The 18,869-nt window shown below is 27.9% G+C and overlaps 1 protein-coding gene across 1 annotated transcript; it reads left to right on the top strand.

Moving 5' to 3' along the window:
- Positions 1-1,171: 1,171 nt before the first annotated feature.
- On the top strand, positions 1,172-5,838 carry LOC105107677 (U3 containing 90S pre-ribosomal complex subunit). The gene is made up of 6 exons (XM_011001692.1): positions 1,172-1,449; positions 1,527-1,722; positions 1,864-1,936; positions 5,034-5,083; positions 5,367-5,480; positions 5,605-5,838. Exons 1-6 carry the CDS (start codon positions 1,188-1,190, stop codon positions 5,747-5,749), a joined length of 840 nt encoding a protein of 279 aa, XP_010999994.1. The 5' UTR covers positions 1,172-1,187; the 3' UTR covers positions 5,750-5,838.
- Positions 5,839-18,869: the final 13,031 nt, after the last annotated feature.

The following is an 18,869-nucleotide window of genomic DNA, read 5'->3' as shown; positions in this document are numbered from 1 at the left end:
AAAAAAACAAAATTATAAATAAAAAACATCTATACAAAATATAAAAGTCAAAATTATGGAATATTTACATCATTATTGAAACTTCCACGTATCAAATCATACTCAATCATAAAAATTCTACTTAATTTTTTATCAAAGAGCAAGACTCGGTGTATTAAGAATTGTTGTGGTGCACCAATGTTTTTGCCCTTTACAATCAAAAGGAAATGGTTGATATTCCACGAGTAAAATAGTTTTTTAATAGAGTTTAATTGACATTATTAATTTATGTAGATAAATTAATCTCTTTATATTTTTATTGCATAGCAGAACTATTAATATATATTTTAAAACAAAAAAACAAATAACTTGGGGAAAGGGGTCTTTCTTTTTTCAAACAATATACTTACATAACCACCCTTGCAATTTTATTTTTCTTGAAACTTGGTATTTATGTGTTTTCATATTTTAATTTAGTTTTTTTTATAATTATTAATTATAGTTAGGGACATGCAGGTCTTTTGAATATATTTAGAAAATTATCGGCATGTACAATACACACACTAGTGAGTTTACAAAATCCGTACACATTAGGTGGCTTATGCAAGCTCCTATGTTCACTAAACAATATTTTTCAAACCAATATCTTTTCAAGGGTATATTGTTCATGCTAAATTAATTAATATATTTTTTTAATGGAAATATGAATAATAAAAACAAAAAAAGCCACATGTAGTCCATGAATTTGTAAATTGAATACTTTGGTGATATTTTTGAAGTTTTCTAAATGTTTTTGTAAGATGAAGGGTATGCCTATTTTTGCAATAAAATATGATTTTGAAAAGTTTTAGATTTATTTTGCTTCAAATTATTTTATTTTTATATTTTTGAATTGTTATAATATTTTTTTTTTAAAATTTAATTTATTTTTAAATAAAAATACTTTATAAAAAAAATTAATTTATTTTTAAATAAAAATACTTTAAAAAATAACTATATCAAATAACTGCCGAAATAAATGCATCCGATGGTCTGTATACAATTTTCTAGGAACCTTTTAAATTAAAACAAATATAGAGGACGGAATAGACCTAGTTACGGTAGTACGAGGACCATGTTTGATTTTGGGTTTCAAAGCCAAACTAGAAAACCTAATACTATAAAGACGTCCTTATGCTAAGCCGCAAGCAAAGAAGCAAAATAAAGAAATGGGAAGCGGGAAACCAGAAATACACTCAAAGACAAAGGGGAAGAAGGGGTTATCTCTCAGAAACCCTAGTAAAAAAATCAACTTCAAGAAGAAAAAGGGTATCAACAAGAAGACTGACCAATCCAAAAACGAAGAAAACCAGAACAAGAGCGAGGCTTCTACACCAGCTTCAGCTTCCCAGCAGCTTAGTTTTTTCATAAACGAGTTTCAATCTGCCAATGGGGTTCAGCTTTCATCTATTGAGCTCGAATCAATTAAGGGTATTTCTTTTCTGTTCTTTTCTTTTCGTTTTTTTATTGTTTGTGTTTGTTTGGATCCTGATACATTGATGATGCAGAGACCTGCTTTGTTGAGTTATCTCAAGAATCGGGTCAAGATGTTATGGCCTTAGGGAGCCACATGAAGGCGGCTTTTGGCCCATCTTGGAAACAAGTTCTTTGTGAAGGGAAGTTGGTGGAAGGCATTATTGATCCGGGGAGTCCTGCTGTTCTTATTATTTCTACATCTGCCTTGAGATCTCTAGAACTTCTAAGGTCCGTTGTTTTTTTTCCCCTGTTCTCGCTAATTAGATATGATTTGAATTTAGCTAATTGATGTTAAGTAGTTTCTGTAGTTTTGAACATTTATTTTTTGAAAGCCTAACGTATTAACAAGTGAAAATCTTCTTCCTCTAGGGGTGTGCGCTCTTTGACGAAAGAATGTCATGCTGCGAAGCTATTCTCCAAGCATATGAAGGTCGAGGAACAGGTTATTTCTTGGTCTTTTCTAGCTCTTTATTTTTATTTTTGAATGGATACATTATGTAGGTTTCCCTTTAAAAATATTCCTCTGGTTGATATTTTTTTATAAGAATTGTTAAAGCTTTATGATTTTCTAAGGAAATAGATCTTTCGGTTTACATATTGTTTATAGTGTTTGCGAAAGTATCAGTCATTTTTCTTGATGTTCATATCCTTGGATTTGTTGATTCTTTTTGCTCTTGAGCTGTGACAGTAGTCTGGTTATTACTAGTAGAAAATGGCCATTTCTGTTAATATTATATTGTTGAATATCCACTTCTGATTCATTATTTGGGTTTTCACGTGATTATAAGAATATGTTATCTTGCTACTATACACACGAGCTGTAAGTTTCATGCATCAAGTATTTGATGAAGAAGAGAAGTGAAAATACTGTCTCACTGCTTTTCCTCTTTTATCTCGGGTTCCTGCTGTTTTCTCTTTGGTTTTTCCATTCAATTTAGCAACAATAATTGTGCAATTTTTAATTTTAAACATATCTAGTTTTTTCGTTCTTTCTTTTATCATATGTTCTCTATGTTGTGAAGTTGGGAAACGATTAAAGTTACAACAGTTTATTAAAGGAGCTATCGATGCTGAATAATCATTTGCACGTCAGTCTGATCCTGAAATTACACTGATTATGACTATTTTTCTACCTTTTCGTGCTCATTGGGATTTCTACGTGTGTTTTGATTCCAATCTACTTTAATGACCTCCAATGAGTCTGCAATGTCTGTTGTGAGATGGCTTGGTTTGTCATTTTTTACCCTTTATCATATGTTCACTTTGTGAAGTTGGGAAATGATGAAAGTTACAACAGATTATTAAAGGAGCTATTGATGCTGAATAATCATTTGCACGTCAGTCTGATCCTGAAATTACACTGATTATGACTATTTTTCTACCTTTTCGTGCTCATTGGGATTTCTACGTGTGTTTTGATTCCAATCTACTTTAATGACCTCCAATGAGTCTGCAATGTCTGTTGTGAGATGGCTTGGTTTGTCATTTTTTACCCTTTATCATATGTTTGCTTTGTTGTGAAGTTGGGAAATGATGAAAGTTACAACAGATTATTAAAGGAGCTATCGATGCTGAATAATCATTTGCACGTCAGTCTGATCCTGAAATTACACTGATTATGACTATTTTTCTACCTTTTCGTGCTCATTGGGATTTCTACGTGTGTTTTGATTCCAATCTACTTTAATGACCTCCAATGAGTTCTCAACGTCTGTTGTGAGATGGCTTGGCTTGTGATTTGTGATTTTTTCTGTTACTTTCCTTTTTTTTTTATGGGTTTGGATGTGAAGCCAAAACAGAATGTCAGAGGCTTTCAGCACTGGTGATATTTTGCACGTCAGTCTGATCCAAAATAAAGTATTTTATGCACTAATTTATCTAATTTTAACAACTGATCTCATCTGATCTGAAATGAAGTATTTTATGCACTAATTTATTTATTTTCACAACTGGGCTCATTAATTTTTTTGTTGATTCATGCTTTAGCACCTCCCTTTTTCATCATTATTCTCTAGGATTTTTGTTCCTGTTTTGAATTTTTGAAGTTCAGTCTCATCCAAAAATCTCTGTTTTTATATTTATTTTTGTTTTGTTTTCTAACTTCACTTCTGTCCATCAGCAATAAGTCCATGGTAAGATTGCATGATTTGTTTTTTAGCAAGTTCGGGTATGATGACAAAACAAATTATCAGAGGCTTCAGCACTGCTGAATTGTTATTTTGCACGTCAGTCTGATCCGAATAAAATCTCAGTGGTTCTGACTTCGTTGTCTATTTCCTATGGACTCCTTTATTTCTTTTGAACAACTGGTTCACTGATATTTTTTGTTGTATGAATCGCATTTTGTGGTCTGTTTCTTTTTTACCATTCTGTCAATTTTATTACTGTCCAAAGCCTAGGTTGCGATTTGCAAACGGACTTTGAAAGAATTTACACCCATATTTGACCTCAAAATGTGCCCCTGGATATAGTTTTGTTTATATATCTATATTTTTAATTACGGTTTTGAATTTTTTCCCCATCATTTTAACAATTTTTGTGATTTTTGATAAATCCATCATTTTCTGTGTGGTGAATACCTTTTTTTAATGTTTGGGACATGATGAGAAAATTAATCGGAGGCACCAGCTCTGCTGAAATTCTATTTTGCACGTCAGTCTGATCCCAGAACTTAGTTCTCTGATTCTATCACATACAATACCGTTCTTAAACCAAGGGACAAAATCCATCCTGTGGTCACTGGTCATTTATATAACTGATAACGGGATGTGGATAGTTTTGTCATTTTCTTATAGGTACATTACCAAATCAGTGGTCAATTTTCTTCTTTTTTTGTCTGGTTTCCTGTTCTTCAACAATGGCATTTTCCTTTTCTTATATTTTTCAGTATATGTTCAATCTGCCCTTCACTTCTTGACGCAAGCTCGTATAAGCTTAATAGAAGTGAAAAAAAATGATCTTTTCAATTTCTTTTGGCTGGCTCCTTAGTTATAACATGAAATAAGAGAGTTCTCTTGCTTTTGACTGGAGTTTTTGTTTCATAACATGTTTAACCACAGCAATATAGAAAACCATCCAGGCTCTTCCTTTCAATTTCTGATGCTCTATAGTCAGGGATGACTATCTAAGGGATAACCAAGTATCCTAGAACCATGGAAAAGGAAATAGGTAGATACCGTTGAAGAGATTTAGTTTCTGAGGTTCAAATGGGTGGTTAATTAAGAGGCAAATTTCTTACTAGTTGCCTAGGACAGGCTACCTATATCTACAAATCAAAGATGCTCCAATCTTATAAACTGAGATGAAAATGCTCCTATCTGTATGTTGGTGTTCAAGAAAATTTTATATTATCTCTTCAGAGAAAAGCTTCTGTAATCTGTTCGGAGAAGAAATTGCTTACTTGCATTCACTATTGGATACATTAAAATTTCTGCTTGCATTCCATATTCTAGGTCTCACATACCACTTCCGTTTTAACTATCTGTGACTTTTTTTTAATAACATTTATTTTCTTTCTGAAACTTCTATGGTCATTGCAGATAGCCATGTTGAAGAACCGCGTAAATTTTGCTAGCGGCACACCCAGCAGGTGAGTCATCCATGTATTATGTTAAAGTAGCAATATAGTAATAGGAATCATACCAGTTTTGTTTGTTAAAAAAAGATGCCGACTCTGTCGAACATTATGGCCAAATTCACCGGACACCTTCTCGTTCTATGCCATAATATTTTAAAGGGTGGTGTTTCTTTACTTATTTTCTTCTGTTACTAACTACATTTCCATATTTCTAACGGGGTTAACACATATTAGCTTTCAAATTTAATTGATAGAAATGAGTTCCTAATAATTCTTTCATCTTTACTATTTCAAGGGTAAAGAAGTTGATCGACATTGAGGCACTGGGGCTCTCACGGTTAACAATGATTGTGCTTGACATGCACGCAGATGTTAAGGGTTATTCATTGTTTACCCTTCCGCAAGTCAGGTACAATCTGGTTTTGATTCTCTCTTTATATTGTTTGAGGTGATTTTATTTCCAACAATGTCTTATCAATGCCGCAAACCCCTCCCCCCCTCTATCCTCTTTCTGTATTTATTTTATTTGGCAGGGACGAGTTCTGGGACTTGTATAAAGATTTCTTTCATCAACGACTATTGCAAGGCCATCTACGCATCTGTCTATTTGGTCCTATACCAAGCGCAAACGGTAAGGAGTTCAAGGGTAAAAAAGAAGAGTCCCTACTGAACAAGTAACAGAACCTCAGTTATAAATTTTGAGCTGTGTATTATTTTTAACTTTACTGGATTCCATGAAATGTTATACCAGCTTTATCTTCTCAGTACTCAGAACTCCAAATTCCCATCACTCTGAATATGGAGGGAAAGAAGCTTCCCTCCGTTTATTTAAGCTGACCAGTACATTCTACTGCCTGGTGGGGTGAGACAACAGGGATACATCATTCTACATTATGTCCAAGGCGGGCTGTGACAAGATTCGAACCCATTTTCATGGTTTCTAGTTTATATATATATATAGATGCCTCGAAACCAGGGTAGCAAAAATTGAAAAGGAATGGAATGGCACTTTTACGTTAGCATTCCCAAAAATATTTGGGCATGTCTGATGCGGACGAGTATATTTCTTCGGATGATTTTTTCAGAACCAGCGCAGGTAACTGAGTCACACGCTCGCCCATGGAGCCGAAAGCCTGGAACCTCACAAGATTTGACTTTTTTAAAGCCCTCAAAGTCAAAGCAAAGTGGTTGGATTGGTCACTTCCCACTTCTATATGTTATTGTGGAATCACCAGCACAGCTTCTAGAAGTTGACTTAGGGGGTTTAATTATGTGTCCGTGGCTATGTTTTTTTTTTAAAAAATGAATTTTTTATTTTAAATTAATGTTTTTTTATTTATTTTAATGTGAGGATATCAAATATATTTTTAAGCGAATTTTTTCACACACATAACAAACCTTCTAAAGTGATGGTCACAAATAGACTTCTCACATCAATTGAGTGCTGTCTACAAGTAATGAAAGAATAAAAAAAAAAATTGAAGGCAATGTTGGGATTTGCCTCTGATGATTATATGGTTGACTTTGATGGATGCTAGGTCAACCACAAAGGTTATTTCAGTAAATGACCTTGCCTATAATGATTATTCGTGATGCTCAACGAATGATGTTGTCACAACAATGGATACAAGCTAACATCCATCTGGGCATGTTTAAGCACTCCCGACATTTGAAAAAAAAAGAGGCTTTTTTCGCCCTTAAAATCATATTTATGACTTTCCCGGACTGTTTTCACGCACTCATGTTTAATATGTTTTAAGAAATCATTTATCTTTCTAAATTGGAGTTTTTACCTGATTTTGACTAAATAAGATTTTATTAATGTTGCTCCATGAGGTATTAGACAAACAAATGTTCATTCTAACAAAGTTTAATACACCTAAATATTGGATCTTGAAAATATTTTTAAAATTGATTTGATTTTGTAATTTTAGGTTAATTAAAATGTATTTTGTTGTTTGAAATGTATTTAGGTTCCAAACTTCATTTTCTTATATACCGTCTTTTAATCTTGAAAAAAGAGATATTAAGTTGTTGAATTTTTTTAGGAGAGAAAAACTCTTGTCGCTGAGTCCTGACCATCGATGATTTATATTTTGGTACTTATGAATTCATCTTTGAGTGAAGAACTCAATGTTTCCACCTTTAATGATTATAGAGAAAGTATATTGGATCTTGAAAATATTTTTAAAATTGATTTGATTTTATAATTTTAGGTTAATTAAAATGTATTTTGTTGTTTGAAATAAGAATATAAAGTTTCATTGAAATCTAGATTTTTTGGTTTGAAGATCTCACAACGATTTTTCAATTACTAGCGTAACCTTCTATCATCTACACAGGTAGTATATGGATGATGCATTATATGTCCAGGTGATATGTCATCCATTTTTTTCAAAATAATAATAATAAAGACACAAGATATTTTATCTATTTTTTTAAAAAAAAAACTCAAGCGTGTGGACCTAGATTTTCAAGCTCATGCATGCTTAAGTTTAAATTTAGGCAAAATACCATGTCTAATCTCCTAGTCAATGCATACATGCTCCTTTAGTTTTTCTTTTTAATTTCATTATTTTTTTATATATTTTGTCACACTTTATAATTTAATTTTTTTAAGTGAACTTATTTCAATAATGCTCAATAATGCTATTATTTTAAAAAGTTATTAGCATCTTTTATAGTAATATTAACAATTGCTTGTTGAATGATTATATATGAACCTAACATGTATAATTTTCTAATGTGGGTTACATGTTTATTTTTTATTGTTGATTTTTTATATAATATTTATGATGTTTATTATTTTTATGTTTTTTTTAATTCACATCAAAATCATGGATTCATTATGTTTTTGTATGAAAAAATTGATTTTAAGATTATGATAAGGTTTAATTAAAAAACAAAACTTCTGATAAAAAAAATTAAAAAAGTTAGTCTCTCGAGTTTTCTACTTCTTTTCAATTGGTAATTTAGCTTTTCTTCTTTTTATTTTGGTCCTTCAAGGTTATGCTTTCCTTATCCTTTATTTTTTGTTCTCTTTGGATTGCATTCTATCGTGCGTACGAGTTGTCGAAAAAAGTTCCACAGTGATATCGAGTGATGATTTTGCATGAAAAAGTTTTAAATTGTTGTGAAAATTAAGATCAAAATCAAAACTGACATTGACAAAAACTAGCAGCATGTTTTCTATGTGCATTGTTCAAGAGATGTGTAAATATACATTTTAATCCTTGATTTTAATTTTTTTTAATATTTGATCCCTTTTGTTTTTGGATCTTTTTGTTTAGGTTCCAAACTTCATTTTCTTATATACCGTCTCTTAATCTTGAAAAACGAGATATTAAGTTGCTGAATTTTTTTAGGAGAAAAAAACTCTTATTGCTGAATCCTTATCACGATGACTTATATTTTGGTATTTATGAATTCATCTTTGAGCGAAAAACTCAATGTTTCCACCTTTAATTATTCTAGAGAAAGTATATTGGATCTTGAAAATATTTTTAAAATTGATTTGATTTTGTAATTTTAGATTAATTAAAATGTATTTTATTGTTTGAAATAAGAATGTAGAGGTTTATTAAAATCTAGATTTTTTGGTTTGAAGATCTGATAGCAATTTTTCAATCACTAGCATAACCTTCTATCATCTACAAAGATAGTAGATGGACAATGCATTATATGCCCAGGAAGGTGATATCATTCATTTTTTTGAATAATAATAATAACAAAGACACACGACATGTTATTTATCTTTAAAAAAAACTCAAGCGAGTGAATCTAGACTTTCAAGCTCATGCATGCTTAAGTTTAAATTTAGGTAAAATACCAGGTCTAATCTCCTAGTCAATGTATACATGCTCCATTAGTTTTTTTTTTGTTTTGTTTTTTTATATATATATATTTTCACACTTTAAAATTTAAATTTTTTAAAGTGAACTTATTTCAATAATGCTATTATTTTAAAAAGTTATGAGCATCTTTTATAGTAATATTAACAATCTTTTTGAATGATTATATATGAACCTAACATGTATAATTTTCTAATGTGGGTTACATGTTGATTTTTTATTGTTGATTTTTTACATAATATTTATGATATTTATTATTTTTATGTTTTTTTATTAAATTCACATCAAAATCATGGATTCATTATGTTTTTGTATGAAAACTTGATTTTAAGATTATAATAAGGTTTAATTAAAAAGCAAAACTTCTGAAAAATAAAATAAAAAAAGAAGGATGTATTAATAAGAGAAAGATGTTTTGATTAAATAGACGCCTTTTTATACTTACTTCAAATTAATAACAAAAAAACTTGGATGTTAATTTTAATTTTTTTTAGGTTTTTATGCAACAAACAACATATATATATATATATAGAGAGAGAGTTTAAAAATACAATAATAAAAAATTAAATTTATAATTATATTTTTTGGGAAAATTTAAACAATTATCTTTTTTATAAAAAAACATTTTTATTATCATATAATTAAATAAAAACTATAAAACACATCTCGCATCACAAGATCAAATATCTTCAAGTGCATCTACCTCTCAGCTTTTTATTCCGGTCAGCTTTTTATTCCGGTTCTTGGTTTGCATTAATAATTCTTTTATTATTTATAATTTTATATGATTTTTAATTTATTATATGAAACACATGTATAAACTTTTAAATTTATTATATGAAACACATGTATAAACCTTTTAATTTTTAATTAATTTTTTTCACAATACTAGAAAACATGTTGTCAATGCCTGTGCCTTCTTTTTATGCCCTAGAAATTAACTTAAAATTCTTCTCACAACATCGCATAGCATGTTTAATTGGCTAGTAATTAACTTAAAATTCTACTCACAATATTTAGTTTAATTTGAAATATCTATGATTTTAATTTTGAGGGATCACATGAGGACCTATTAATTATTAATAAGAAAAACCGATTTTATAGGGATTTATTTTGGAGGGGAACCTAAATTTTATGGACATATCTCCCGCCCTTAACATCAACGTCGTTGATGTTTTCAAAAAGTTTCAATATGATCCCTCAATTTTAAAATGTTCAATATCATGATTTATAATGCTTTGGGACGAAAAAGAATAAGAGAAAACATGAGAAAGTGAAGAAATGATGTGACAAAACGTGTTTTACGATATGTTTATGACATTTGATGATACAATGATAATTATTGGATTTATTAGTTAATAATAAATACTCTAATAATTATCATTGTGTCATCAAATGTAATAAAAATCTACACAATAAATGCCATATCATTTAGTAAAAAGAAAAAAAAATGTAAAACATTTAAAAACTCCTAGCATCGCCCTTCTAATTTTGAGGGATCCCAAGAATAATTAATAATTATTTATAAAAAAATATTTTCTTACTACTCAAACTCCTATTTTATAAATATTTGATTAATATGGTGGGGAAATCTATAACTTTCATGGACATATCTAAAAACAGAAGATTATAGGTCGACTGATATGATATCCATTCAACTAGGGGTCAAGTAATCATCCTCTTCTCAATTTTTAAAGATTTTGAGCTTTTTTGTTGGATAATATCACAATGCATGATGATATGAGAGGGACCAGAAGATAGGCGAGAGAGCATTCTTTTAGGTATTTAATGGTCATAGGCTACATTAGAACTTTTTGGAAACACCGAAGTTGGAATTAGAAAATTTAAATTATAGAGACTAAATATAGTTTATCTCTCTTCCCCTTCCTCTTTTTTTTTTTTTGTTTTCTTTATAAAAAAAGGGATTGAAATATTAATGATATACGATGAGCTTGTTGGGTATTGTAGTAATAATTAATTTTTATTTAAAAATATATTGATATAATTTTTTTTAAAATTTATTTTTGATATCAACACATTAAAATAATTTAAAAATATAAAAAAATAAATATTTCTAAAAATAATTTTTTAAAAAATCAAACTACTTGAAAAGAAAGAGTAAAGAATATTTTTTATTAAAAATTTATTGTTTCTATAGGACATGTTTAGAATTGGAGTAGCGGTTGCATTTTAAAGAATTTTTTTGTTTAGAAATAATTTAAAATAATATTTTTTTAAAAAATTATTTTTAAAATTAAAACATCAAAATAATTCAAAAACATAAAAAAATATTAAGTTTAAGATAATGCAGTTTCAACAACTTTCCTAAACATGTTCTATATAAAATTCCATGATAAAATATTATAGAAACTAGGTTATAAATACATTTTAATTCCAGCTGGGGACTATTAATGAAGTTTATTTATTTTTTAAAAATATTTTTTAAATTTAAACTTAAAGATTAGCTAGCATTTAAGAAAATTAATTAATTCTCTTAAATGTATCAAACCAGCATGGAGAAAAAATCTTCAAAATCGTTTTGAAGAATCATGTTGCTATTTATTCATTGAGAATTTACAAGCTTTAAAATTAATTTCAAATTGTAAATGTGAAATTCATATAATATGCTAAGCGTGAAACCTTTCTTTAGCTCTATCTCAGTTAAAAATTGTATGATTTCAATCTTTTCTCAGTTAAAAATTGTATGATTTCAATCTCTATATATTTTTATTTTTTATTAATATATTTTTATTTTTTATTAATATAAATATTTGAATCAACTTATATATATATCTTATCTAATTTCATAAAAAATTATAAAACTCAAATTAATAACTTTTAAAAAACAAATCTAAAATCTAATACTATATCAACACATATGTATTTATTTATAGAATTACAGTCATGTACTCCTATCACTACAAACTCATTTAACAATGTTAAAATATATATTAGCAATATTTTTCATTTTTAAAAAAATATTTTTAATATTAATATATTAAAATAATTTAAAAATATTAAAAGTATATTAATTTAAAATTAATAAAAAAATAAAAAAATTTAAAGTTTTTTTAAAATACTTTTAAAAACACATAAAGATACATTACCGCGGAAAAGATTTCAAGATTTAAATGGTGTCAAGCCCGCCACTTCATACCTTGACAAGACAGAAAAGACCTGCAAGATTTTCTCGGAAAACAAAGAAGAAGAAACATGAGAGAAGGGTCCCTGAGAGTAATTACTTTTAAATTGTATTTTGTTTAAAAATATATTAAAATAATATTTTTTATTTTTAAAATTCTATTTTTGTTATTAAAATATTAAAAAAATCTGAAAATATTTAAAATAAAAAAATAATTTTTATAATTTTTTTGAAAGTATTTCTACAACGTCTAAGCGCAGGCTTAGATTGTAATGATGATAAAACGGTGACGTACATTTCTTGTCAAAAGGTACCATACCTGCTCATAGGGCTAGACTTGGGTAATTATTCCCTTTTCACGTCTTTTCCATTTATGTGGGCGTTTGAGGCAACAAGGCCACCGCCGTGTGCGTGTACCGCTTGCCTGTCCTCTAACCAGAGAACTATAGGGGCCCACTCTCATTCTTTTCTTAGATAAAAATTAATGGTGATAATTAGTTAAATAAACGAGACGAGTAAAGTCCCTTTGCAAGCGCAATGCTTAGCTATGATTGATGTCATTTCGATTTTGTTAAACTTGACGTGAGTTTCATGGGTAACTTATTAAGGTAATGTTTGAGGTGTAATGTATTTTCATTTTATTTTATTAAATTTATTTTATTTTATCTTTTTAATTATTATTTCTTCCAATTCCACCCCTTATAAAAAATTTTCTTATTAAATTTTACCCTTATTCTATTAATTTTTCATCACAAACAATATCTACAGTAGAGTTATGGCGACTTTCTAGCAATCCTTTCCTATCTTCTCTTTCAAATATAATGTTAGTGATTCATTTGTAGCAATCCTTTCCTATTTTCTTTTCTTTCAAATATACTGTTAGTGATTCATTTGTTTTAGTTGATTGTTGTCAAATATCTTTTTATGATCATGTTATTAAATTATTTAATTTTATTGGATGTAGTTAAATTAAATACTTAAATATTAAATTTATTTATTTATTTATTTAAAAATATTATTATTATGTAAATATAATATTGGTGGTATCTATAATAGAGTTATGGTGGCTTTTCAATTTTTTTTTTTCAAATACAATACTAGTGGTGGTTTGCATGATAACTTTTTTATAGTTTAAATTATATTATTAAATTATTTAATTTTATTGTATTCAACTGAATTAATAATTCGAGTATTAAATTTTTTTATATAAAAATATTATTATTATTTAAATATTTTTTTATACTTAAATCTTGTTGACCAACCAATGACGTAATGCATATAACCAACAGGGTCACCGCCGCGCATGAACCACTCGGCCGTCTTCGAACTAGAAACCCACAGGGTCCCATGCTGATTTTCTTGGATAAAAATTAATGGTCATACTTTGATAAATAAACGGGAGAAGTCAAGGTTGCTCGGCAAGCGCAATGCTTAGGTATGGTGGATGTCATTTGGATATGGTTAAAATTAAAAGAGGATGCTTCATTCTCCAATAAAAAAAGAAAAAGAAAAAAGTGATGATGCCGTCTTTTGAACTGGAAATTCCAGCCATAAAATCCAAAAATATAACTTTCTTAAAACAAAATTAAAATACAAGACATAAGGGGGCAAAAAAAAAAAAAAACAGCTGGTAATGAGCCACCAACCATGATCCCTTTGCCCTCCTTTTTCCTTTTTTTTTTTTTTTTTTTTTTGTGTGTTCACGTTAGGAGGAAGATTCCATAAGAAAATTATCGCAAGCATCCACTATATTATTATTACATTTTATCGTTAGTATAATTCTTTTTCATCGTTTTCTCTTGTAATAGATGCAAATAAGACATTATTGTCCAATCCATGGAATAACAATACCCATTAATAAGATAAGGACGATGGAATCACCCATCTATCCCTTTTAATACTATAAAACTAAACATCACAATCAAATAGGAATTTTGAAACCAATCTATGATCCTAAAATAGAAGATCTAGATGATTTTAATATGCTAAACATATAAAGCAATGGAAAAATAATAGAATATATATCTCCTTTCATGATTGATTAAATATTAAAGTAATTGTCTAGAAATATTTGTGCAGTAACAAATAAAGAGTTTTCTAATCGATGCTAAATTTTAAAGTTACTTGTGTGAATAAAAAACAATAAAAATTTTATTAATATATTTTTAGTTAGATTAGAAACTTTTTATATATAAACTAATTTTTTACATTTTCGTTAATCATGAGTGTGCTTTGCTGCTACTATAGTTTAATATGCGCTAAATCTTATTTGTCACTTAATTTAAAATTTACATTACATGTGGGTCATTTTAAAAATACTTTTTAACATTCTTTCACTTCGTTCATATGACTCCATCTGAAAAGTTTAGATACTCTTCAGTAATAAAGCTAGTGATTTTTAAATATAAGAAACATAATAAATAAATAAAAAAAGCTTTAAATTCCAAAAAAAAGAATATTTATTCTTTTTTTGGTATAATAAATGCTCTATGAGTTAAGTTATGAGTTTTTGGAGGGTAGAAATTGTAAATTTTTGACCCAAGTGATTCAGGTGGTATTTATACTTCCTGAATTTTGTTGTTTTGATGAATTAGACATATTGGAGAGTCATTTTTTCTAGATGACATTAATAAGGGTTAAAAATCTTTTATACATTATTAATGAGATGAAAATATAGTAGGCTATTGGGAGACCTTTCATACACCTACAAATATAAGGAAATGATTATTTCTAACTTTTTACACACCTACATGTACATGGAAATAATTATTCCTGAAATGAATATGTCATGCAAATAGTCTTTAAATAGAATGTTATGGTCCTAACATGGATCTCTAAGACCAACTAGGTCTGACACATAACCAAATCTAAGGGAGATATGTCTAGCAATTCATTAGGTTTATAGTTAAACTCAAATATATTGAGTTCGATAACTTATCAGACCTACAATGTCCTAAACTCAGCTCATAGTTGAATCCAAGTATATGAGATCTAGTAAGTTGTCAAACTTATAATGCTTAAGTTTAGCTCTTGACTAGACCTAAGTATGTTGAGTTTAGGCTCTTTTAAAATAGAAAAATATTGAGTCAAAAATTCTAAATATTTTTATAGAGTTTAGAATATATAACAAGTGAAAATACTCAAGTTTAAATTAAAAATACAATATATGAATAATAGCAATCATACTTTATAATTAAGTATCTTCTTCCATGTATTACAATGCAATGCATCTTAAAAATAAGCACTTAATAAGCAAAAAGATTTTGTGAATGAACTTCCAATAAGTCATTCAGGTCCAATATTATATATATCTCAATAAATATAGAAAATAATATTTTATGTGCACGAAACATCACTTTAATCTCTAAGAATAACATAAACAAAAAATTATAGATAATTGACTAAAAAATAATAAAGTTACACATCAAATAAGTTAGCTAGACCCATCCTATCCACATCATCTCTGTATTGTTTTGCCTGCAATGCTTTAGTCATAAAATATATGCATTCATTAGCTTGGTGCTAATATGCTCAATGACACTTCATGTTCCTTCATTTTCTCGAACAAATAGTTAATAATTCATTAATTAACTATTTTTTTATGCGTGTTATAATAAATCTTAAAAGGATTATATTTCACAAGAAGAGTTCAAAATGAAACAAACTAGGAAAGATTTAAAAATTTTAACCTCTAAGGACTTCAATCGAGCAGCAATATCTCTCATTTTTATAATGTGCTTATGCATAACTTTAAAATAGTTAAATAACATATATGAATCCTTTTTATTAAGGTGTTAATCAATGTATTATTAAAATAAAGAAATTATTTCTTTACAATTTTTAGAAATTTTTTTGCCTTAAATCATTGAGAGATGAAAGTTTTAAAACTTGTACTAATGCAAGATATTGTAAGCATCAAACTTAATCGATTAGATTACTTTCACCGCTCATAATTAGTTTTTTCTTGAGTATTAATTGATTCTACAGGGATGAATGACTTATCTATATGTAATGTCAAATTCAAATTACCATACTACAATGCAAAGTGAATATTTTCCTTTTAATTAACAAAATTATCACCACGAACATAGAAATACTGGACTTATCAATAAAAGCAGAAGGAAAAGTTACAATAACCAATAAAATACTTTAATGCTATGAAACTTATGATTTATCTAAGTTAATCCATATTAATTTAGTAGTAAATTATAACCTTGTGTAGGCATAAATTACATCATACATAAAGTTTACCCATTCTTTAATAATAAGACTAATAATAAATTAAAATACCAGGAATAAAATAAAATTTATTCCCAGGGTCTAAAATAAAACCCATCCTTAATATCCATTTATTATCTTATTCCAAAAGTATAATAACCTCCCGACATGAGCAACTCATTATTTTTATAATTAAAAACAAATAAAAAAATAAGGAGAAAAGTGAGGATAGGTAGGGAAATGAAATTGCTGGTCATCGATCCCAATTATGAAAAGAAAAGAGGGGGCCAACAGAGGAAAATTATTTTTATACTTCTCACTCCAAATCTTCATTATTATAACTTGACTTGTTAAAGGCTATTGACTTTATAAACGGGTCCTCATTGCTTTTTAAATTTGAATCTAGCAAAAACACTTGTACATTCGGTCAACCTAAAGATTTTATAATGACAACGACAATCCAAATTCCAATGCAGTAATCTGTAATCCAGCAGGTAACAATTTGATCCAAGAACAAATATGCAAGCAGTCTATTTCATGTATTTTCCATTCAAATATTGTCCTAATTCCCACTATATGTGCTAGAAAATCCTGAGAAATTAAGAAATAAGTGTTAGAAAATATTTAGAATTTCTTTGTTTTAAATTCACAAATAATTATTAATCCCTAGCTATGTTTATTCTCACCATTATTGATAGACAACACTGATCTTGTTTTTAATATCTTATTTTGAAAGATTATGATTTTTCTAGATTATCTGTTTTGTTTAATAAATACCAATTGATTCAAAAAATTTTATAAACAAAAGAAAGATATCATACAAAAAGCAGTATTTAATTGTAAATTTTTTATTATAATTTGTAAAATATAATAAATATTACTTTAGACAAAAATAAGAAATAAAATTTGCATTGGGCATTAAACTTATGAAACCATTTCTGTATAATTGTTTTTAGCTCTAAAAATAACAAGAAGTAAAAAATATAAGTCACAAAACATACTCTTCAAATATTCAATCACGTGTGTTTGTTATTTTACTAGAAAATATTTTTTTAAATTTTTTTTTATTTAAAAATATATTAAAATATTTTTTTGATTTTATTTTTTATATTAGCACATTAAAATCTTCTAAAAATATTTTTTTATTTTATTTTTTATATTAGCACATTAAAACCTTCTAAAAATATTTTTTAAAAATAAATTTAATATTTTCAAGTAAAACACACCAAAAATACAAAAGTTATTACACTCCCCAACACTAAAAAATCCCACCCTCTAGATTTAATAAAATAATATACAATAATTTGATGTCTAAAACACCCTTTGTTTGTATAAAAAAATGTCACTATTAAGTATATTTAATTTTTTTATTTTTAAAATACAGTAAAACAACTAAAATATTATTAAAAACAAAATTTATAAACTAGTCTCTAAGATATTTTTAACATTTTTACACTTGTTTTACTGTTATTATTATGCTTAGTCGAAGAAAAAATTGATATTTTAATAAATATAAAATACTATTAAAAAAAAATTAGCATATAAATGTTGAGAAAGTGGTTCGAAGTCAACAATTTTTTTTTCTAGTCCTTTTATTTTTTTATTTTCTTCTCTCGAAAATCATGTTAGTCATGTAAAATTTCAGTGTTATCATTTGATTAATTAAAAAATTAAATTTGATTTTTAATTTTTTTATTTCTAATTTTTATTCTTTGTTTTTTTGTAAAATTTTATTTATTTTTAATTTTATCCCAATTTATGATATGCTATTTGTTTTCAATTTAGTTCTTATTTATTTGTTTGTTTTTTTAGTTTTTTTATTAAATTAATTTTTTTCTCAATTTAACTTTTTAGTCATAAATTCGTTTTTATTTTTTATTTTTATTTTAATTCTTATTCATTTGATTAGTTTAACCTCATTGCAGAGCGGGACCACAGCTAGTTAGTTAACTGAAAAGGACCTTTAGTTTTTTTGGGTTACAGTATAAAGTTGCGTAGGAAAAAGAAATGGAAAAAGCAAAGTGCTTTTTATTTATTTATCTATATATTTTTTTTTGTAAGAAAAAAGAAGGAAATTCTTGTAAAGCAGCCTCTGTGCAAATCGCAAGAGCATCACGATGACAAGAGCTTGACATCATCATCATATTTGGTCCCAGGACAGAGTAGAAGAAGGACATCCCCACGCCTCCATCGTCCTTCGGCTCACAGATACCAACGCCAGCAAAACGGCACGTGTTTGAATATTATTGTCAGTCCCTGGATTTTACCAGAATCACAACTCGGTCCTTCACCTTGGAAAGCCTACAACTTAACTCCTCGACTCTTGCTGACCGTTGTTGCATTAAAGCAATTTAAGGATCTTTTCATAGTTAAGCTCTTAGCAGAAAACCAAGGAGCAGAGAAAACGGAGATGCTTTAACAAGATAAAGAGGAGGCCATCAAGAGTTAAGGGACTAGATTTTATAAGTTTTCAGACTTGAAGACTTAATTGTAATCATGTTCAAAACCCCAGGACGAAAGAATAATCTATTTGTGGCGTGTCCGAAAGCAAATTAAGCCACCTGCTCTTGCTATATATATGGATGCA

The sequence above is a fragment of the Populus euphratica genome, unplaced genomic scaffold, assembly GCF_000495115.2.
Source record: "Populus euphratica unplaced genomic scaffold, PopEup_1.0 scaffold170.1, whole genome shotgun sequence".
NCBI classification, from domain to species: domain Eukaryota; kingdom Viridiplantae; phylum Streptophyta; class Magnoliopsida; order Malpighiales; family Salicaceae; genus Populus; species Populus euphratica.
The sequence above is the reverse complement of the archived record's forward strand: the minus strand, read 5'-3'. Positions and strand labels throughout refer to the sequence as shown.

Coding starts and splice junctions, on each gene's coding strand:
- LOC105107677 (XM_011001692.1), top strand. CDS start 1,188: ATGGGAAGCGGGAAACCAGAAATACACTCAAAGACAAAGGGGAAGAAG. Junction 5,084..5,366: donor GCTAGCGGCACACCCAGCAG/GTGAGTCATCCA, acceptor TACTATTTCAAG/GGTAAAGAAGTTGATCGACA. Junction 5,481..5,604: donor TTTACCCTTCCGCAAGTCAG/GTACAATCTGGT, acceptor TTTATTTGGCAG/GGACGAGTTCTGGGACTTGT.